Here is a 23,416-nt window from a genome sequence, read left to right as displayed (position 1 = left end):
TTTATATCGGTCTCAGAGGGCCCCGAAACATGCCTGTGAATTGTATTGCTGAAAAAACACTCCAGTGTTGGATTTTTGCATGTCTAAAAACCCCCTCAGTTTCAGCCCTGCTCAGAACCAGCTGTTTCTGTATCTGTGGCTTTAAATGTTACTGAGCTGTCTGACTCTGCCCCTGATCACGCCCCTCACGGGAAATGGATGTGGCTCTCCTGATCCTGCCAGCTGAGAGGAGGATCAGGGGAGGAGGGTGGAACTTTCTTCCAAGCAGGGAGGGCCAACCGAACCCCAAGGGCGGGGCTAACTCAACACATGACATCATGAGGGGAAAATCTGAGAACTGCTTGTTTTAGCACACATTTTCTAAAAGGTGGAGAAAAAGAGAGGGGGAATGGATTTTTCTGGTACTTGAGGGGATTGTGGACAGGCCAGAGGCACGTATTGCTGTTAAAAAGCCTGAAAAAAGGATTTTTGCATAATATGTCCCCTTTAAGTCAATCTAAAAGATTTTGTAGCAACATTACAGAGGCTGATTAAGGATGTACAATATTGGATTTTTGCCAATATCCGATATGCCGATATTTACTAAACAAATATTGCAGATATGGATATCAACAGATATTTGGATGTAGCTCAGACCTGAAACACATTTTAAAGTTTGAGGATAAACAAATTAGCACATTTCAGTCCTTAAAAATAATTTCAAGTGTAAGGAATGATGATGAATGTAGAATAAGACTGTAGCTAAAGTAGGGCTGTTAGTCCTGCCTAAAACTTCACCAACTAATTTGTTCATACGGCCAATATTTACGGTTGATGTAGGCAGATTTACTGCCTAAAACATTTACCAATAACTTATGATAGCACACATCCCTAATGCAGATACTTGACAGGTGTGGTTGATTTTAGTCAAACACGTTTGGATTGGTACTGTGCAAACATTTGCCAGCTCCCAGAGGTGATTAACCTCTGAGGCTGATGGGAAAGTCATTGGTCATGAGGGCATTTTACAGAGCTAACTCAGGCAGGGTGTAAAAGCCTGCTTCAAAGTAAAGTGCTGCTGGCTCTGCTGCAGTGACGTGGATGTACACATGGCCACATTAAGTGAGATTATCCAGCTGTGTGACGAGCCAGGCACTCTAAGATACAACACTTTCGCTGGGTTGGGGGCAACACATAAAACCAGGGACCAATTATGTTGTCTTTGTGGACTATGACTGCAAAAAATTTCATGGCAATCTACACAAAATTATTCAGCACATTACAGCGTGACCAAACAATTACCTGACAGTAATTCATCAGCTGATTGCACCGGCTAAACAGAGAGCTACAGACACGCAGGATTGTCTCTTTTTTTTTTTTTTTTTTTACATACAAGACCTCTGAGCATCAGTTTGTAGGAAAATATATTCGCATAAAGATTCTACACACGGGGCTTCAAACACTTTCATTCATCTTCAGCCATTTAGGATAGAGAGAGAATGTGAGTTTATGTCATTGTTAGTGCTTCCAGTAAGCTCCACCTGTGTACTTGGAATGTGGCGAGACGTAGACGAGAAGACAGACATTCAAAAAAATGACAGGGTAAATGTTACGGAGCATGAACAGAGGGTTCCTAAAAAGGGTTTAGAGAATGAACAAGAGAGGTAGACTGGGCTCAGGATAGGTATCAAGAGTTTTTTTTTGCCAGATTAAAACTGAAAAGGCTGAGACGGTTGCAGAGATGATTACAACCAGGCTACTTTTATGATAAACATGCCATGGAGTTGGTCGGCAACCTAGTTTGTATATGGACTCAATCTGAGTTCTGGCTATATTTCTGAGAATAATCCCAGCAAGAGAAGGTTTGACAAAAATAGAATATATCAGCCTAGAAGAGGCTTTCTTATTAGTATTTGACTAGGCATGTCAGTAGACTTAAAAAATATAGATATACAATATCATGCTGCAACGTTTCCAGACACCATCATGGTATACAGTAATCTCCCGTTACAGACACCTTATATAATTCAGTTTATAAGAGGCACAGTAGTGTAACCCTGGATAGGAATGCAAGAAACCATAGAAAAGACAAAAATCAACAAGCGCTGCAGCTGTGGAGTTGAGTACTGCTGACAGGAGCATGTCAGCATGAAAATAATTCAATTTAGGATTGAAAGATTTTAAAGGAAATTAAACAGCTTCTTAATAAAAAAAATCACAAATATCTGTGCATCATTAAAAATCTGAGAAAGAAAACTAAGTGAGGACAGCAGAAGTCCCCAGCTTTACACAAAGTCAGTAGTACAGAGAGCATGTTTCCCCTCAAGGAACACCAAAGCGAAGGGGAGAGCTGTGGCAGAGCCCGAAACTCTGCTCAATCATTTGAAGTAAGGCCTCAGTTTTTGTGTTGGCAAAATTAAGTGAAAGTCAAAAGAGAAACATATACATCTGTGACTAAATTACATCTAGCTTGAAAAAAATATATGTGCAAAATGTAAATTTTACAAATATCAGGAGAGTTTAGTTTTGAAGAGCACTGAAAGAATTGTGCTTAAGTTTCATCCAATATTCCACCCTTTCTCCATCCATTTACGTGTTCGTCCCATCGCCCAACTCTCACTGGTGAACAGGCCAGCAGCCGACTCTGAGGCTCATATTTGATTGGTGAGCAAGCTTCACGTCGAGTGGACAGTCCGCTTTAGTTTTTCTATCTCCATCTGCAAACAAACACAGGAAGATCATCAGTAACATACGTGTGAATGACGGCTCTCTGAAAGGAGGATGGAAATATGATGGCGCTGTAACCGCTACAGTAGAAAAAAATCATCCTTACATTAAAGAGTCTTTGAGTTGCATTATGGGATTTGTAGGATTCTTTGAAAACTTTGATTCCAAAACTGTTCTCAAACGACTTCTTAATAATAAAGTTGATTATCATGGATACTTCGGCCTCATCTAAAAACTAAAAACTAAACTCTCTCAACAAATAAAAAACAACTTAATGCCTGTGTAAGTTCATTTAAGAAGGGAAAGAAAGAAAGGCTTTGATTGGTCCACTGATCCATCATAGGCCACTTCCAGTTTGGAAACTTTTCCCCGTGAAAGTCTTCTCAGAGTGTCATGGCAAAATTAGGACCTTAATCTGATTATTTCAACATGGTTGGTAGTGTGCCTGAGGGTGCCATTGTCATAAAAAATGCCTTTTTTAGATTCAACTCTGTGGATGACCCTGGCAGGTTGACCCCACAACAACCCCAAAAATACTCAACATATGGGAGAGAAAACGTTTCAAATATTTACAATGTGATGTTGTGTTAATACAAAGAGGCTATAACTTTTACTGAACCGCAGGCTAACCCTTTATAGCTAATAAGCAAAATGCAGTTTAGAGCAGTAGTACTCAACCTTATTCTACCAAAGAGCCACATTGTATAAAAAATACTTTAGCGAGAGCCACAATCCAAACCGAGGATGTGAGGTAGATAAAAGATCAGTTAATCTGTAGTTGACATGAAATTAAACTGTGAATTGGTGGATAATTATGAGGTTAAATGGGATACAAATGTCTGTATAGTGTCAGCATAAACAATCTGTCACTGATAATGAGCATATATTAATTCATTTATCACTGACATCAGGCTACAACCTTGTATCTCAATTTTTTTATAATTTTAATTTGTTTTTATAAATCAGTACTATTGGTCAGCCTGTAAATCTGTCAGTGCATTTTAACCAATTTTAATGCAATAAAATATGTTAAAAGATACATTTTTTTCATTCCCTGAAAGTTTGGAATTTTGGCGATACCAGTCTTTGGACCAACACCAGTATTATGAAAGTTCCACCTGGCCTAAAGATTTTTTAAATATTAGAATGTGCTGAGTTTGAGCTATGAGATGCTTTTCAAAGAGCTGATGAATTATGGTTGGCTATTTGGGTATTTATATCTCACATTGGGGTATTTACTGGAGTTCTGTGGCTTTATTAACATAAAAGATTCTTTCTAATTTTTTTTACCACTCGTTATTAATTCTTTAGTTAAATGGGTAGGGGCCTCATATTGGTCCTTGCCCTGGGCCTCCAAATGACTAAAACCAGCCCTGCTTCACACCTGCAGCTCTCCAGACACATTGTTTCACCCTGCCACATTTTGGAGCTTTGTTTTTATATTTCTGCTCTTTTGACAATATTTATGATCATTAGTGCATTAAAGATCAAATAAAACACCCACGTTTGGAAAACTTTCACTAGATATTAGATATGACATTATCTCCACATGTGATCCGTGTGTGTCATGCTCGTTGATGATGACGCGCATTAGCGTAATTGTCATAAGATCTGGGTGTGAGAGAGCATCAGCAGGAAGTGGCTGGAGAAAAAGTTAAAACGAGGAAATGGGAAGTTTCAATTTGAACACAAGACATCTGACGGTAAAAATATGCAGATTTAAAATAATAAACATTTAAATTTGGAAGTTAAAGCCTGTCTTCTTTGTGTGGGAAACAGATTATTGATGTGACCTACAATGAATCTTTACTAATGACAGTGTTTACCTTCATAAAAGGTTTTTAGTTAAGTTTTTTTTTTGTTTGTTTTTCTCCAAGTAAGCCTAAAAGAGCCACAACTGGTCCCTAAAGAGCCACACGTGGCTCGAGAGCCGTGGGATGAGTTTACTGGTTCCACTGGTTTAGATTTAGTTTCAGGTATGAAAATAAAGAAGTCCTGAAATAATGGAGAGGTGACTGATTTCAGTCAGCAGGGAAGATAATCCCGGTCGCATGGGGCTTTGCAGTGACTGACCTGTGACCATTTGCTTCTAAAATTCTGGGAACAGAAAAGGTGGGACACTGTAAATGTCTTAGGCCTGCCACACACAATTTTAGGCAAGACGATCATGGGGTGTATCCCGAGTGGAGCCTCGTAGCAAACAACAATTTTTCTGAATAATCTTTATGTGTGTGGTGTCAACACGATTATTATACAGCTCCAAACTGTGTCGTAGCCTCCCAGACCCCGAATTATAAATATCAAACATGTTTCATATATATGACTCCAGGTTGTAGGGCCTCTGATGGAGTACCCACAACAACCATTGAGAGCGGTCTGCATGGAACAAGTAATTTCTGAAAAGAAGCTGGACAATTCGAGTGAGCACATTTGAAGATAAACTGAATCCAGTGAAAGTGACGTCTTGATTTGTACTGAAGCCAGTTATGTGAATCGTACAGGTGGCAGTGATGGGTTCTAAAGGGACAACATAAGACACGGGTGTCCAAACTATGTCCCAGGGCCAAATGCGGCCCGCGGTCCAATTTTGATTGGCCCACAGAAAATTCTAGAAATAAAATGAAATATGGCTCACATTTGAACATGAAGCTTTTGCTTGACTGTACTGTATTTCATAGTTTCAACACAAGGCGGCGCTACCTTGGTAATTCTGTAAACAAACATATTGACAAGGGGAATTTACTGGTGTGATTTTTGTGATTCCACTGAGACAACTCTGTATATGGCAAATATATTGGCAAACAAAATAATTACAATATCTTGTTTTCTAACTCCCTGATGGGTTACAGCAGCAAATATCAATACCAATATTATTCCAGTGCTGGAGCCAGGGGTAGCTAGGGCCAAACAGGGCCCCTGGAAATCTGATTGGTATCCCCATCAACCTGGAAATTATTGTCCATTAGCTTTGTCAGCCATTAAATTAACAGTATAGCATTAGTTCAGGCGGGCGGAGGAGTCAAGCACTGCTATATTTGAGATCAACTAAAGTTACACAAGACCTCATTTGAACTCCTCTTGCCTTGCCACGCTCCTCTTGCAACCCTCCTCCACCCCAGCTCCTCCTTTATTCTGCTTCTGACTTAATCAATGCCATTCAGCTGTCACTGATGCCTGCTCTGCTCTGGAGTTTTTGCTGCTTCTCTCCTTGCCTTGGTTCATAATCAATGAGCATATCTTAACCTACATCATACCGGTTTAAAAAACTTTAATACCTAACCTTGTTGATATTATATATTATACTTATATATTTCTGTACGTGGCCCTCAGTGGAAAAAGATTAGACACCCCTGACATAACATAAATCTACGACTGCAAGCTAACTTTATATAGCTAATGAGCATAATATAGTGTTGATGTCGCTTTTCTGCAACAGAACAAGCTAACTAGTTTTAAAATCACAATATAATGTGAATAATGCTTCTACCATGGATGTGCTCTCCTGGACATTAAAAAGTTTCCGTTTTCTAGAAACTATGCCCATTTTTTGACTAAAATCCTGCAGTTTTCTACCTGAAAAGTTTTCCTCCCTCGTTGATGGCATTGTGTTACCTTTGTGATCCTCTGATGACCTGTGGCTTGTTCCACAGTTTGGAACGTAATGTTAATAAAATGATGAGATTCGGAATTGTGGTGTGTTTTGAACTTGACTGGATGCTCTGTGTGTTCTAGTTCTTGTTTGGGCCAATCTGCTCTGTGGACTAATGCATTTTGGCACTGGTTTCTGCTGAAAAGAGAATCAGTTTGCGGTTAGTATGTTTCTCACCTTTGGACACTGAAATAGTAAGGCTTCTTTGTGAGAGAGCCCTTATGCACGTTGTGTGAATAAAAGTAGAAGTAGCAGCTTTGGTTTTGAGAGTGAGCAGGTTATGTCAATATTTGTCCAACCAAATGAAAATAATGAATGTAGACAGCTCAGCATGTCTTACTTAGAAAATCAATGTTACCTGCAGGGCCATTCTCTTTAGCCTCTCCTCGTCCAGTTCTCCTCGCAGCTCTGCTATCTCTTTCCTGCAAACACGAGAACATACACACTCATTAGCTGATGTACAGCAAAGACTCAAAGACAACATCTGACTAATGCGAGTTCCTTAGAGAATGAAACATCACAAATTGATGCTCAAACCAATGTGCATTTGTCCACATGCAGAGATTCACAACAAACCCAAATGTCAATGCAATAAACATAACACAGAGGGAGGGAATTTCAGAGGGGATGGCACTCTCTCTTCAGGTATGTTATATTTGTGCTGTTTTTGTGAAAATACAGGCTTTTCTTCTGTGGCTTACATTGCACAATATGAACCACTCGTACACACGTGGAAAAAGAAAGGAAGAGGAGGGTCTATCAGTCCACAACATTTTAACAGGACATCTGGAGCTGTTGTACAGTTGTTTATTCACCAAATCAAGAAATACTGGGCTCACATGCCCCTGAGATGGGAGCTGTGATAACCTTTGGCCCCGTTCACACAGAAACGAATTCAGGTGTATACGCAAAAGTTTTTTGTCGGATCGGCGTATCATCCACATGGAAACGGCGTTTCAGGTGACTGTAAACGATACTTCTTGAAACCGGGTCCCAGAGTGCATAAATCCGTAAACGAATACCGTTTCGTCTCCATGTGGACTGTTATCCGCATCTTTCTTGAAACGATTACGTCACACACAGCGTAGCGCCCTTAAGGCGCCTGCGCGGGTTAGGCCAAAACAATAATAGCGGACCACACGGTTGTGTTCGAGCTTCAGAAGCTACAGAGCTTGTTGTGGCTTTTACAGAAAAATCTAATGCTCCTTTACCACCACCGCGAAACGCATACACCATATTTTCTTAAATCCAACGTGGAGAACAACCAGAAGGTCAACTAAATGGAAGTTTGTGTTAGTTTTCTGTGATATTCTTCTTCTACTCTGGTGCATTTCCATGGCAGCGTTACAGCGCCACATAGAGGCTTGGCATATGTACTAGAGCGTTTTCAGTCGTTTCAGTGGTTCTTTGTTTACGTGGATATTTCCTGAAACGATCCCATCTTTACAGAAAACTTTTCCAAAACGAAACGGCAGTATAGCGTTTTCGTTTCCATGTGAACAGGGCCTTTGTTTCACCAAAAGTTGGCTGCATCCTAGGGGAGAGAGGGGGCCCCTGCTCGGCCCTGCAAAGAACTGAATAACTCCCAGACCAACAACAACAATCCTGCACTTGATGGTTTTAGAGCATTAATCAAGGAACTAAAGGATGCACTAAAAAAAATCAAGAGCCTAAAATACTGTTCTCTATAGCACCATGATTTTTGCAACAGTTATTAACAGCAGTGCATCAGCCTTTATAGAGTTAGAAATAGGGCTGTAGCGATACACTAATCTCACGATACGATACACGATATTCAGGTCACAATATAATATATATTACGATATTCAGCCAATGATACGATTTGATCTAATTCTATACACTTACATCATTTTCTGAAAGATTTTTAAGGGACAGTTGATTTTGATGACATCTTGAGACTGTTCCATTGAACTTGATTAAATCAATTGAACTGAAAGAATCAGTAACAATATATATCTGGCTCTGACTGGACAGAGACTGCGTCTACAGTAGGGGTGGGAATCACAGGGTACCTCACGATACGATACGCGATACATGGTCCACGATACCAATATTATCACGATAAAGCGATACTGCGATAATCGATACATATTGCAAGAAAATTGTATAATGATACATCACAAAATATGTCTAACCAGAGAACACAAAATAGTTATAAAATGGTCAGGTGCAGGATTTCTCAGTTTATTCACAACAATTTAATATCAATTTCACAGAATTTGACAGACTGAGCTAAATACTGAATATGAAGTGCATAAAGTCTATACATATGTGTGTAGTATATATATATTTAACTTATGTAATTTTAAGTTAATATGGAATTTAACAATGTAGAATTAAGATATTTAAAAAAAATATTAAGTCCTGCATCATTTTACCTATCTTTGTACAAGCTGAAGATGAGGATTTTTCCCATTTGTTGCACTGAATTAAAATGCTACCGTGATTTTTTTTTTTTTAAGAAAAGGGAAATAAATTATTATAGAGTGAATGTATTCCAGTCTTTTATATTTCGTATTATATCATTTTTTTTGGTAATCACATAACGTGTTTGTGGAGGGAGATTATGGGAGACGAGCTGTTCGTCACGTCTAGCTTTAAGGACTGATGGAATGTGTTTTGCGGAGGGCATGACTTGACAGGCCAGTGTTTCTTTCTTGTGTTACCAAAGCCGTCATTCTTAATGACACTACATGGGACAGGTCCTTACAAATAAAACGACTGTGATTATGGTAGCACAAGTAGAGACCAGTGGTAGCTTCAACGGGCTTGTTTGTTGACGTTAGCCGTTAGCTGTAGCGCTAACGCGATGATGCCTAACTCGTAGATTCGTTGTGTTGTCTGAGTATTTTACTCTGGCGTGGCATATCTTGCAAACGACTGTCTAAGTTTGTGCTGTCTTAAATGTTTTGGAAGCCAAAATAAGTCCACACATCCACTATGAATGCAGCAGAAGTCGCTCTGCTGGGTAGGTACAAGCCATAGATATATATAGAAGAGTAGACACGACACGCCCCTAGGCTAAGCTAGTGGGGGCAAAAGTGTCGGGGCCTACCATGGTTGTAGATGGCACGAAAACTAAAACAACAAGGATGCCTGCACATTGTGCTGCATACGGTTGCACACTACACCGTACGGTTGAAACAAGGAAACTGGAAATAACCTTTCATAGGTAAAAATAGTATTTGGCTCTTTTTTCATTATTAAATCTTGTTGAGAGCTTCAGTAACTACCTGGCTACTAGAAAAATACTAACGCGAGCTAGCAGCTTGACAGCCAAATACCAGACAATCAATAGTAGCTGTAGTATAGATGTACATCAGCAGTAGTAGTATAAAAAGCCTTTAGAGTCATAGAAGTAGTATCAGCATTTGTAATAGTATTACCAGTTGTAGCAGTGCCAGTATCAGCAGCAGTGGTTGGTGAACTACCACTACTATTAGTAGTAGTTAAGTTATATACGTTATAGTTATATGTATAGTTATATACATTATTTAAGTCCAAGGTGAAGTGTTACAATTTAATCAGTGACACGCACAACAATTTCAATGTACCTGTTTCTAACTTGTACAAATGGCAATAAACTCTATTCTATTCTATCTCCACAGTGTGTTTGTTTCTATTAACATATATATATATATATATATATATATTTATATATATATATATATATATATATGGAGAGAGATAAGGAGGGGGAGAGAGACAAATAAACTAATATAAATGAATATTTGATTACCTTTACAATTAAATTTTTCAATCTAAAAACATATTTTCTATATATGTATATATTTATCTTTCTATTTTTAAACATACAACTATATGTCTATATATATATACATTTGTAAATATATAATGGCTGAACATAAAAGATTCCCAGACCTCTGGACTTAAAGAGTAAAATAACTAAAATTGTAGGCTACACTGATAGAAAGTCCTTTCCGTTTTTGTTTTTTTTTTTTTTTAATCAAATGTTCTGTATTAATAGCACATGTTTTGACGTTGACAATAAAGTAAACCTCATGGAAATTGGTTGAGAAATGAGCAAGTTATGATTTATTTTCAATGTACATGCATTGCCTTTAATGAGAATGATGCCCCCGCCAAGATGGCCGCCACGTAGGCACGTCGCTTTGCAGGCTGCTACAGCGCGCTGGTGTATCTAGTGTTCTATAGATATCTATGGGTACAAGCAACCAGCTCACGCAGACCGGAAGTCTCGCGTGATCTCGTTGTCTCAAGAGAGAAGAGGCAAGAGTCAACTGCCAGCTGGCGATGCCTGCCGCCAACTAGCGGTCAGGGGGTGAAATTACACCACAAACTACCGCACCAACAAAGAGAATAATTAGCTAATTAATAAAATATTGATACTGCATTTTAAAATATCGATACAGTATCACGCCAGGAAGTATCGCGATATTTCAGTGTATCGATTTTTTGTTCCACCGCTAGTTAGAAACCTGGAAAACTAGAAAACTGAAAGATGTTTGGATGATTATAGTGTGAAAAAAGGATTTGTACTCATGAACTACATGCTTTATACCATTTTTGCTATTTCCTCGAAATGTGTGCCAGTAAAAACAATACTGCAATACTATAGCAACTTATAAAAAAACCTTATGAATATAAAAAAACCAAATGGGAAATGTGTACTACATGCTGAAAAATCCAATTCATTATGACACTTTTTTTGGCTTCTCTTGACTTGTGTGTGAACAGACAGCCTAAAAAGCACAGCAGAGACATGTCTAAAGCAAATGAAGTCTTTGGACACATCTTCAAATTAATGGAGGGTAGGTACAACAGCATACTTCTGACTTCAAATCAGTCGTGTTTTATCACCTGTTGGTAGTTCCTCCATCATGTTGTGATTGCAGCAGCGGATCATGCCTGCTGCAGATAATCAAATCTGGTTCCTGGCCAACTCTTGGTTTATCAATGTAATTTATCCACATAGGTCATCTCAATAATATATAGTTGGATGATATACAGTGCTTAACAAATTTATTAGACCACCCTAACCCTAACAAAAGTAAGGTTTATGCCACAGCTGCCCTAAATTAACAGCACTGGTAATTACCAAAATCATTTTTATGTTTCTGCAATGGTTAATACACCAATATGTAGAAGCTCTTTAACCCAAATCACATTTTAACGCTAAAATATAATTATTATTGTTATCTGTGAATTTTCAAATTTACTGATTTAGAAAAAACTGAAAAAATAGTAAAGCACATTAAAATTTCTTGATTAATATGTCAAATTATAGTTATTTACTTGCAATCCTGAACAGGAAAATGAGTTTTAGTGGTTGAATGTTATGCTTGATTAATTTCTAATTTCTCAGAGAAGCCCAGTGAGCCGGCTCAAATTTGGGTGAATTCAGTTTGAAATCCCTCATTCCTTTTCAAAATGGTAAAATGTGGAGAGCTGACTGAAAATGAAAGAGTCTGCATTAAAGCACTTCATGATGCTGGATGGTCTTTGAGACAAATATGACAGGTGGTCTAATAAATTTGTTAAGCACTGTATGTAACACTATACACAACAGAATAGATTTAGAGACTCACTGACGTTGACCACATATTGCACATTTATTTCACCTTGTAAATAAAAATTTAAAAAACGACATAAAATGTGCAATAAAGAGATATTTCCAGCACACTGGCTGGCATTCACTGCATGAACTGTAGAATTGCTATTGATTTCAACATGAACATGTTCTATAGGCCTAATATGAACTCATGAGCAAAACAATCTCATGACAAGTGTCTTAATTGCACGGCCTTTTCTTCAATAATTCTGTCCATTTTAACCAGTTCCTCTTTTTTCTCTATGTATCTCCTTCTGAGTGTATTGGATTTAGTGATTAGCTGGGCTGTTTTTGACGAATGGCCCAGCCTTGTTGATGCCATCAACAAGCTTTTTTTTTGAAGAAGGATGCTAATCCAAATCTGATGATGTAACTGGTTTTGTCTTTACCACATGTGAATGACTTTGCGATGTCAGAGTTGGGAAACATTTCTTAAAACAGCTCCACTATTCCTTTGTTGGAGTTCAATGAATGGTGTTTAACTGCAGTGTTTAGACACCACACAGCCTCCGCGCGCAGTGTTGGTGTGGCGCCCATACTCACCCTGAGGTCTGACGCAGTTGCTGGATCCCTAACGTTGGCTAGTACCATGGCACTAGTTTGCAGTGGTGGTGGTGGTGCAGCAGCACAGAAAGTTGAGAATGGTTGAGTTAACTGCTCTCACGGACCACACATTCCATTTTTACGTCTAGTGGATTGCACATGTGACCGAAATGCGTTAGCTCCCATCCAGTTGACGTTGATGTTTTTTTGTACAAACCGAACAATAAGCCTGCTGGTTACTCCCTACTACAGGCCTGAGCCAGTCCTTAATCGCTGGGTCTTCCACCCCGCTGTCAGAAAACTTGCATTTGCCCATGACGACGATGATGGTTGTCTGGACGTTGAAGATAAGCCAGCCAGTTGGCTACTCAGTTGAGCGCGCAACGTGTTAACGACCACTGAATATGACGTCATCAAACATAGCCTACAAAGTTGAGACTTCAGGATTGAGATGAGGAGCTTCAATTATGTGCCCAGACATGCTAGCCCACATTTAAACGAACTAACGCGAACTTCAGCAGATAGAATTTCAATCAGAATAGGATATCTCATAGCCTGAAAAAATAATACCCATTTCTCAAAAAATAATACCTCTAAAAGCCCATTTAACACTTTTAATGGCCTTAAATTTGGCAATTCTAATTTATAATCTTTAAATACTTTTTAAAACCCCGCGGACACCCTGGAATAACCAGGTTTCTCTGAGCACATGTAAACACAGTATCCCGAATATGATAAAAAACCGGGATACTCAAGTCCATGTAAACACAGTCATTAAAGCACTTCATGATGCTGGATGGTCTCTGAGACAAATATGACAGGTGGTCTAATAAATTTGTCAAGCACTGTAGGTCTATGGAGTAATACAGCTTTAACCTTGCAAAGCAGATGGACTGGCTAGATTCCATGTGTCATCTGGCAAATCAGTGTTACAAAGTTCCAATCTAACACGATTGTTCCAGGTCTGAAAACAGACTAGACCAATCAGGTTCATCTTGAGAATGCAGCGGTAGCTACAGGCAAGCTTTTGGTGCACTGAAACTCTCATGATGTAAAAGGTGTTTTTGCTCTTCTCCTGATCGGCCTTGTTGCGAGTTTCATCCACTAACAAGCATCACTGTTCAGGATTTTTGTCCAATCATTTTCTGAAAATGTTTAGAAAAGTCCTACCCCTCCTAAAGGCTTTGTCTGTGGTTTCCCAAATAAGTGTTTAATATGTCCTGTGCAATGAATTCATAGTATCTGCTGTGTCAGGTTAAAATAGTTCATCTTTGGCCCTGAAACAGTCAGAATTAGACTAAAGAGTCAAACGTAAACTTCTTTGCTTTGATAATACATGAGGAAAAATCATTTGTAGGGAAAAGGCTGTTCATATTAAACAAAATTCAGAACGATCAATTCTGAGTGATTTTGGTATTTCAGATTGTGAAGAGGTAACCTATGGCCTAAAAGCAGTTTAGAGCTTAGAATCAGACATTATACTGGCATTTAAGTGTTCCCGTACCAAACAAATGGACAATGTTATTATTTAAAGGACATAGTAGAGTAGCTGTATCTCTGAAAGCTTACATTCAACTGGCATGGTTAACCCATGTTGTGATCTGAAATGAGTGTTATTACATTTGCTGGGTCTTGAGTAGTTCCACAGACATCAGCAGCTCCTTCATCTGGCTCCTAAGTTCATCCAGCTGTGAGTTTGAGTTGTCTGGATCCTGCTGGGCTCGGCTGTCCTGTGATGCACTGTTGGAGTTGGAGGCTGCTGAAGGATTGGGCTTGGCCTCAGTGCTGGTCATGGCAACCTTGTGCAATGGTGACTGGGATAAGGTGTTACCTGAAGGCTGTGAGGATTAAGGGAGAGAGAAAAGAGTTAACTGACCTAATGATACCCAACAGAACAGCCATTAAATGAACATTTTTCCCTTTATTCTGTTTAATTTAAGTCAGTAGAGGGTATGCGTGCGATGTCACAGGCAGCGAGAGTCAGTGCAGTTCCTGTCGCTGAGTGGCAGAAAGGGTGAACTGGTGAAAGAGATCAGTAGGTAGTGAACGGTCATTGGCGTTATTCCAGCTGAAAAGTGTCGTCTTTCTAATAATTACCCCTTGATGATGTTCACTGTGTCAAGTATGGATCCTAGCTGATGGAATATATTTATAGAAATGTTTGGAACTGTGATGAATATTAACTTAACCTCACTCCATGATGACGAAGCATGACAACAGATTGTTTTATAGCTTTACCAATACTCTGGCGATGTCCGATTGACACGCATGGTTTTATACGGGGAAGACCAACAAATTGTGAAGTCCTCTTTTATGCATCGCAGATTGAATAAAGTAGCTGCAACTAATAGGATTTCTATTTTATGAAGTGATGGCAATGACAGTTATAAGACATAATATGAAAGTTGAGAGCTGTACATGTTAAACTATCACATTCAAAATAAAATAAAGGTTTAACCAGGGTTAATTTTGAACTAGATTAAGACAGACAGATGTGGCAGGCTACAGTGATTTCATTTTGAAGAGGCAACATCCCGAATTTTTCCAAACAGATATAACAACCACGTTGTGATCTTTTCGAAGATTAGCTAAAGTAAGAAGGAGTAAACACAACCCTGGATAGGGCTGCAGAGAAACAACAGATCTAAAGCCTCATCTTAACAAAGCTTCCATGCCATTATAAATGTCAGGAAAGTTGATATATGACCACATATATCAATGTCAACAGTCTACAGTGTCTTTAGGAAACAGTACAGATCCCTGTCTAGTCCAAATATCTCTGATTTAAAAAGATATTTGTCTGTTTGTCTCCTGTTTTGATCTGTTCCTCATAGAGCAGACGTTTTGCATCTCAGCTGTCAGCAGTTGCGCCGCGCTGAAAGTAATGTTAATGCATACCCTCTATAGTCACCATCCATATATGAGAGGGGTCCATATTTTAGGAGCAATGTTTAATGTGAAAAATTCAGCTTTTTACTCCATTATCATAACATTGTTTCTGTAGCTACTTGCTTCTGAAATCATCCTGTACTCCTACACTCCAGGATGGTGATTGCAATACACGATCTCATCAACACTGAGCCTTTATACATACAGCTCACCCACAATCATTATAGAATATTAATTAAAACATTTCAAAAGGAAAGCTATGACAAAACAAGCTCATGAATACTGTCCCGAGCAGAAATGTACAAAAAACAAACCTTCTGCTACCCAAGTACAGTCTCACTGGAAGACTATAGCCTCTGTGCATAGCATGCAATCCTATCACCAAACCTTTAAACACCTACTGAAAGCTCTATTTTCCGCTATCTCGGTGTTCACAGAGTGAAAAATCTTAAACCAAACAGGATTTTAAACGTGCATTTACTAGGAGCTCACATTAGTGATGTTGAAAGCACTACAGGCCTGCCATTTAAACATTTTTCAGTGCTATAATTTCCTGTCTCCTTGAAGGATCAATTTCAAACTGAAGAAGGAATCTTCTCCTGCCCGGGGGGGGGGGGGGGCACATAGTCCATCCAGTTTTTGCTCTTAACCTTTACTGGTGAAAAAAATAATAATACAAGGCTAGGAATCTAATTTTAAAGAGATAAGACCAACTGCAGACCATATCCTACAATTTCATTTGGTGTCTGAACTGCTGGGTTACAAGTGCTCCTAGCTGTATTCTAAGCTTTATATTGACTCTTCAGTTTGAGTTGATGCAAAATAAATATAAAAACTAAAATAATACCAGCATGATCTGATGCTGTGTACCCCCAGCTGAACATCTATATCTAATCAGTCTTGGCTGACCATGACTAATCCTTACTGGATCACATCTACAGAAATTAATGAAATGATAAAGTGGAAACAGAACAACAGGCAGTGTGGGCAGTGCTGTTTTGGGTAATACACTGAGTGTTCCAATAATGACAAGTGAAATTATATATTGTATAAATATAGTATTGAGAAAGTTCAGTTGGAATCACTCCATCCTGTCTCCTGAAGATAACGGTTTAAGTGCTCAGCTGAGTTATGTTTCATTGAATGTCTTGAACCCACCTCATAATTTTCATCTTCTACAATCTTTTCTGAAATTTTCAGTTTGTTATGGCTGCATTTTGTACAGCAGAATTACCTGTGACACATATCTTCAGATATTGTAGTCTGCAGCCAAGAACAAATGTCAATTTAAAGAACTGAAGACCTGAACAATGCAACTGATGTGTTATTAAAATGCATAAATATATGGGGAAACATGTTCCATGTAAACTAAACTTACTTTGTAACATTTTATCCTCTCATCATTATGTCACTTCAGCTACCTCTGTTCCTCCATACCAGAATCCATGATGATGATGATGATGAACAGAACAGTATACTTTAGTAAATAGAGTCCCTTGACTTAATACACTCTTGTTAACTCTGGGAAAAAGGATGTTATTCCAGAGTCAAAAAGGTTATGAATATAGCAGCTCATTGACTTTTATGTAGCTGCTGAGAGGCTGACTAATAGTTGCAGCACTCCTCCACTGAACCGGTTCCATCCAAAACCCATGAATGTTCTAGCACATTCCCTCAGAAATATTCAACTCTTTTTGAATCATAATTTCACATCTCAGTCTTAATTTTTGCTACCATCAGACAATAAAGACATTCTGTTTTTCTGACAACAATAAGACAGCGGCATGTTGAGGCTAACTTTGAATGTTATCCTGCTTTTGTCATGTTTGGCATCCATCTCTTTCTCCCTTACCTTTCTGGTTTCTGTAAGCTTTGGTTTGGCTGCATCCTCTTCATCAGTCTTAAACGATTTCTCCACACTCACCTCCTTGTTTGGCTGCAAGACAGGAGTGTGATTATTGCTTGATTTTCAGTCGTACTGCTCCCTGCATTTAAGCTACAGTCTTAAGTGATCAGCATCGAACACCTGATTTCATAAAAAACAACTCCGAATGGTATCAAGTGACTGATATCTTGACTCAGATCACTGATCTGGAGAATGCAAGAGGGAAAGAACATGTCTCATCTGCTATGGAAGTGGCTGTCTAGAGCAGAAGTTCTCTGGCACTTTTCTGTTAGGGCACAATTTAGAAATGGAAAATCACAAGTCATCTCATTTAAATGAAATAAACTCTCCCTCCACATCCCTATGACTGCTGGGGGATTCATGTAGTAATAGAATTAATGAGATAAACCTCTGAAGCATTCTCTTTAAATCATTCAAAGAGATTATGAGACAAATTTTGATTATTTAAGCTGGGATAGCTAAATCCTACATATCTATAATTCTTGGTTGAATTTAAAGTGGTTTGGTTGAATTTAAAGGCTGGTCTAGAGTGAGTCTAGGATCCACATTGTAATTAAATGTTTGACTGGTATTGAGGAATATAATATATATTATATATATATAATATAGGAGAACAGAGGGTGTGTTCAAAGAGTCCAAAAAATTACCTCCTAAGTCCTTTCCTATTCACTTTTCCTTAACCCCGATGAGAAACGTCACAGGGTCAAGGAAAGGTGGGAGTAAGAGGATAGGAAAGGAGAACTGTGGTGAGTAAGGAATCTGACTGCACTTTCCTTAGGTGGATGTTACGGACGTGATGTGTGTTCTTTGTGTAAAAACTACAATTCAACGTTGATGAACTACAAAATTCGCAACTTCCACTTGGTGCGTTCTCTGTGTTGTTATGTGCTGTGAACGCTAAAACGTCAGAGATATGAGCTCATTAAGATTTTTATATCCTAAAGTCTCTTCAGGAAGAGGAACTGTGAACATCTAGAACAGCAGAAACCTTTCTCTTAATCTGAACTTTCTACTAAGTCAATACAACAAGATGAATAATGTTCAAGTCCTTTTGTTTCATAACGATATTAAATACTTTTGCTTTATTCCCTACCTTATCATTTTTTAATTCTCTCGTCTCTGTTAAATTCATTCCAGAGTCTACTCTGGTTTCATCTTCCTTTCAGCTAGTTCTGTGAAAAGCTCTATAAACTGTGTCTTCCCTGCGTGATTATGATGATAAATATAATATTCACAATATAGCAACATGCCGACTTTATCGCTTTAGTTGGTTGTGATTTACAAACTTAAAATGTTTACTTTAATATTTCAAAATAGCAAAACAAATACAGTTTAAAATACTGACTGATCGGTTAACTATTTTAATAAAATGGAAATGAGAAAAAATGAAATCGTGATCATAAGTTGAATGACAAAGTTTTCATGTCTGTAATATTCCTCTGTTCATCCCTACTGCCTTACGTTTATCACGTGTATTATACGTTTGACTGAATTTTACGGTTTAAATTGGGGTTAGTAAAGTTATTCTAGTTATTCACTTGTTTTGATGAGCGGTCAACAGGTGCATCACTTTAAATGAAGTTTTTTTTGTTTTTTTTTAAAGGTTTATTTTCAGGCATTCTGTGCCTTTATTTGATAGAGGAGAGGACAGTGGATAGAGTCAGAAACAAGGAAGAGAGCTGGGGAGAGACATGCGGCAAAGGGCCTCAGGCCGGATTCGAACCCGGGCTTTCCGTGTACATGGGGCGTGTGGGCGCGCCTTATCCACTCTGCCACCTGCGCCCCTAAATGAAGTTTACGCAAAGCATTGTGGCTCATCTTTTCATCTCTCCTTTAGTAAAGGATGGTCCAGTGTTTCCTAGGCTAAAGAAGATAATAAAGGCAATAAGTAAGCTCCTTTCCTTACCATTTGGAGGATTCGAACAGTCCTTATCATGGCCGACACTTAAATACTTCTGGGTCGTTTCACTCAGTTAGAAACCTTCCTAAGCAAAATTGACTTTTCAAACGCACCCAGAGTCTCTCCACAGAAATGCTAGAAAAGGTGGTGCGCAGATGGTCGAGTGGTTTAAGGCCTGCACCATGTACGCGGGTGGCCTGGGTTCGAATCCGGCCTGTGGCCCTTTACTGCATGTCTCTCCCTATTCTCTTCCCTGTTTCCAAGTCTATCCACTGCTCTTCCTCTATCTAATAAAAGCATGTAAAGGCCCAAAAATATATCTTAGGAAAAAAAATGAAATGCTAGCAAAGCCCACTTAAAACTTGTTATAAATCTTTCCATGCCTTTGGATATAGAAGTAAATACAGCAAGTACACAGTCAGTGTGGTTCTCTACAGCATATTTACTGATGATTTTGTCAGAGAACTGTGAGCAGTTCTCTGACTTGTGGGCCCTAGTCGCATCTGAGAAGCACCTGCTCCCTTTGTTCAAACTGGCAGTGCGAAGGCTCTGACTGTAAAAATTCGTGCAAAATTGAAAATGAAGATATTTCATAGCTGATTTGCACCGCCCACAATGTCAGTGTGAGTCACCACAACAGTACCATAGCACCATTTTTATCATGTAACTGCACTTACCGAATGTCCTCCACCAAACTGAGCAGGCAGCCTCCTTCCAGGCATCCTTGGTCTGTTTGCAGTGGGGTGAGAGAGCTTCTCAGAGGTAGATGACAACTCGTCAAAACTCATCAGATCTGTTACGAATGTATGAGGGAGACAAAGAATAAAAATTCTATATGAAAGGAAAAATCAGGAGGCCATATCTTTAAAAATATACTACAGGTTCAGCTGGTCCATGGCTACATACGAGATGATTTTAAGCCATGGACCACAGCCAAGCTTGTCCCAACAAATTATTCTTCATGGACACCCTCAAGTGTGTGATGTAAATATGATTATTTTACTGCTCCCGTTGGGTTAAAGCCTGACCTGAAATCATGAATATCAAATGTGATATTCCTAATTCCAGAGTGGGCTGCAATAGCCAATTAGAGTGAATGGACTAAGAACCCAATCCATGTACTTTGTCTACGTGCTGCAAAGTGACAAAAACTTCAGACAGATCAACTGGACCACACTGGCCCTGGCATCCTTAGCCTACCCCACGTCTCCATAACTTTGACACAGGAGTCAAACAGCTAAATGCTAAAAGTAGCTGAAGTGTTGTATTCTTAAGATATCACTATAAGCTGGAGTTTTGGACTTCTCTTCATTTGATCCAAAGTAAAGAGTAATGTTTCTGCAAACTATAGAGCAGTAGTTTGTTCATGGTTCATGTCTGTGAGCTGCTTACTTACATGTTAGCGATTATCAGGAGTGTGTAGCAGATGTTTACACTCTTTTATGTCCCATGTGATAAAGTTCTGTTGCTTCTAATGTTCATTTTTGAATGCCAGACGACAATATTGGACAGCTAACTGAGTCGAGAACAAAAAGAAGGTTCAACATCTTTGGCTGTGACATTAATGAGTGACATTGAAATGAGGGCCTGCCCACATCCATCCATTTTCTATACCGCTTATCCTGTTGGGGGTCACGGGGGCTGGAGCCTACCCCAGCTGTCATTGGGCGAGAGGCGGGGTACACCCTGGAGTGGTTGCTGTCAATAACAGGCTGACATACAGAGACAGACAACCAGGCACCCTCACACCTACAGCCAATTTAGAGTCACCAATTAACCTAACAAGCATGTCTTTGGTGATGGGAGGAAGCCAGAGTACCTGGAGAAAACCCACGCATGCATGGGGAGAACATGCAAACTCTTCACAGAAAGACCCTGACCTGGAAACGAACCAGCGACCTTCTTGCTGTGAGGCAACAGTGCTTACCCCTGGACATTTTGAATGAAGCCCAAATTGCCAAAAAAAAAATCCAACAAAAAACAACAGGACTATCAAATTCTATGCCCCTCTCTCCCCCTCTCAGCGCCCTATGACACGGCAGACAGAGGGAAGATCTCAGAGTTCAGACCCTGGCTGAAAATGATCAACAAGGTGTCTACTGATTGTAACAAAAATTCATGTGAGCAGAAAAGAGAAACTTGGAGAAAGTTGATATTGACATTTCTAAAGCAGCATTTCTTCCTCATGATCATTGGTACTGAAACTAAATGGAGTTACATGATTATTTTAACCATTCAGACAGATAAACTACAGCTGCAGATGATGAAGACAAGGGGAGGCAGAGGGACAAAAGATCAGCAGGTGATGAAAGGATATCAGTGTAAACATCAAACTTTATGTGAAATAGAATGATGACAGAAAACATTTTAAAGTAGGACCAGGTGTGAGTGTCAGGGTGTAAACACAAATACCTTTTTCTCCAACACAGATCATTTGTCTATACAGTGCTGCGGAAAAGTATTTGTCCCTTTCTGATTCCTGATTTTTTTTTGCATATTTATCACATTTTAATGTTTCAGATCATCAAAACAATTTTTATATTTCACAGTGACAACCAAAGTAAATACAAAATGCAGTTTCTGAATGACATTTTAATTTTTTAAGGGGGGGAAAAATCCAAACCTATCTGGCCCTGTGTGAAAAAGCAATTGCCCCCTGAACCTAATAACTGGTTGTTCCACCCTTGGCAGCAACGACTAAAATCAAGCATTTTTGATAACTGGTGGAGCCTTTCTCATCGCTGTGGAGGGATGTACAGTGCTTAACAAATTTATTAGACCACCACCCAGTGGTCTTCCTTCTGTCTCTAGCACTTCAAATCTTGAGGTGTCTGACATCTGCTTCAGTTAACTTTGGTTTCCTGCCTCTTCCTTGGCACATTTTGTAAGTACCAGTCTGGGCAATTGACTCCAAAGCATACTTGACCACACTGTAAGAACACTTTATGTCTTTCCCTATTTGTCTCAGAGACCATCCAGCATCATGGAATGCTTTAATGCAGACTCTTTCATTTTCAGTGAGATCTCCACGTTTTACCATTTTGAACAGGAATGAAGAATTTCAAATTGAATTCACCTTTTTATACCTAAATTTGAGCCGTCTCACTGGGCTTCTCTGAGAAGTCAGAAATGAATCAAGCATAACATTCAACCACTAAAACTCATTTTTCTGTTCAGGAATGCAAGTAAATAACTATAATTTGACATATTATAGACATTTTTTGTAAATCAGTAAATTTGAAAAAATGGTAAAAAAAAAAGTATGCCTCCGTCGGTCATGACTGGCCATAGATGATTCATCCTAGTCATTGGCTAACTGCTCGGCTAGAGCAGCGCGGCTTGTGGCTGTGCAGACCAATACGTGAGTGGCAGTCCCTGTCACATGGGTCGCATCTGCGTGTGGTCCCAGGTCTGTCTGAATTGTTACGTTCCTTTCTGCGTGCCCGCTTGTCTTCAGCAGCATACATCAGCTCGTCTTCCCTTTCCTTGACATGTTTATTCAGGGTGCTTCTCCACCTCGTGCGGTCGGCTGCAAGGCCCTCCCAGGACTCTATGTCAATGTCCAGTGCCTTCCTGTAGAGTGTGTAGGTGGTTGATGCTGGATGAAAGCCTGGGCAGTGTGATATGGAGGACAGGCTGTTGCCCATGTAGCACGCCCCCCCCTCCACGTCATTGATGGATCCAAAGGAACAGCAGGGCTGTTACAGTTTGGCACCAGAGCTGTAGCAGGAGCTGTCATAGCGAGGTTGTAGACAACGAGAACTGCCTTAGGGGCTCCACTCCCGATTTTTCTCAGGGTTTACTCCCGAAGCCTTTTCCTAAGAAGGAAATGCCTGTGGCCCAAGGTAGAGAGGCAAGAGGGTACTATCACTTGCCCAAGGTGGACCTTCAGACCAGTGGAGGGAAGGAGTCGTCCTAATTCTCCATTCTAGACTGGCTCCAAGCTGAATCTAGTCACTGCCCTGAAAATTCATGGATAACAATAATAATTATATTTTAGCATTAAAAATATCATTTGGGTTAAAAAGCTTCGATATATTGGTGTATTAACCATTGCAGAAACATAAAAATGATTTTGGTAATTACAATGCTGTTAATTTAGGGCAGCTGTGGCATAAACCTTACTATGGTTAGGGTTAGGGTGGTCAAATAAATTTGTTAAGCACTGTATGTTTTTTCTTTTTTATGACAGGTGGTCTAATAAATTTG

General features: G+C 39.3%; 1 protein-coding gene across 1 annotated transcript in view; it reads right to left on the bottom strand.

The window, feature by feature from the left end:
- Window positions 1-372: 372 nt before the first annotated feature.
- Window positions 373-23,416, bottom strand: part of LOC121521752 (CD2-associated protein) — a 52,528-nt gene continuing 29,484 nt past the window's right edge. Inside the window, exons 10-14 of the mRNA XM_041805912.1 lie at window positions 19,885-20,000; window positions 17,254-17,337; window positions 14,133-14,350; window positions 6,714-6,777; window positions 373-2,696 (exon numbers count right to left, since the gene is read on the bottom strand). Coding sequence (XP_041661846.1) covers window positions 2,655-2,696; window positions 6,714-6,777; window positions 14,133-14,350; window positions 17,254-17,337; window positions 19,885-20,000 — 524 coding nt within the window. The 3' untranslated portion in view covers window positions 373-2,654. The remainder of the gene's footprint in view (window positions 2,697-6,713; window positions 6,778-14,132; window positions 14,351-17,253; window positions 17,338-19,884; window positions 20,001-23,416) is intronic.

This window comes from Cheilinus undulatus, linkage group 14 (genome assembly GCF_018320785.1).
Source record: "Cheilinus undulatus linkage group 14, ASM1832078v1, whole genome shotgun sequence".
In the NCBI taxonomy this organism is placed as follows: Eukaryota; Metazoa; Chordata; class Actinopteri; order Labriformes; family Labridae; genus Cheilinus; species Cheilinus undulatus.
Note: the sequence above shows the minus strand (reverse complement) of the source record. Positions and strands in the feature narration are given on the sequence as shown.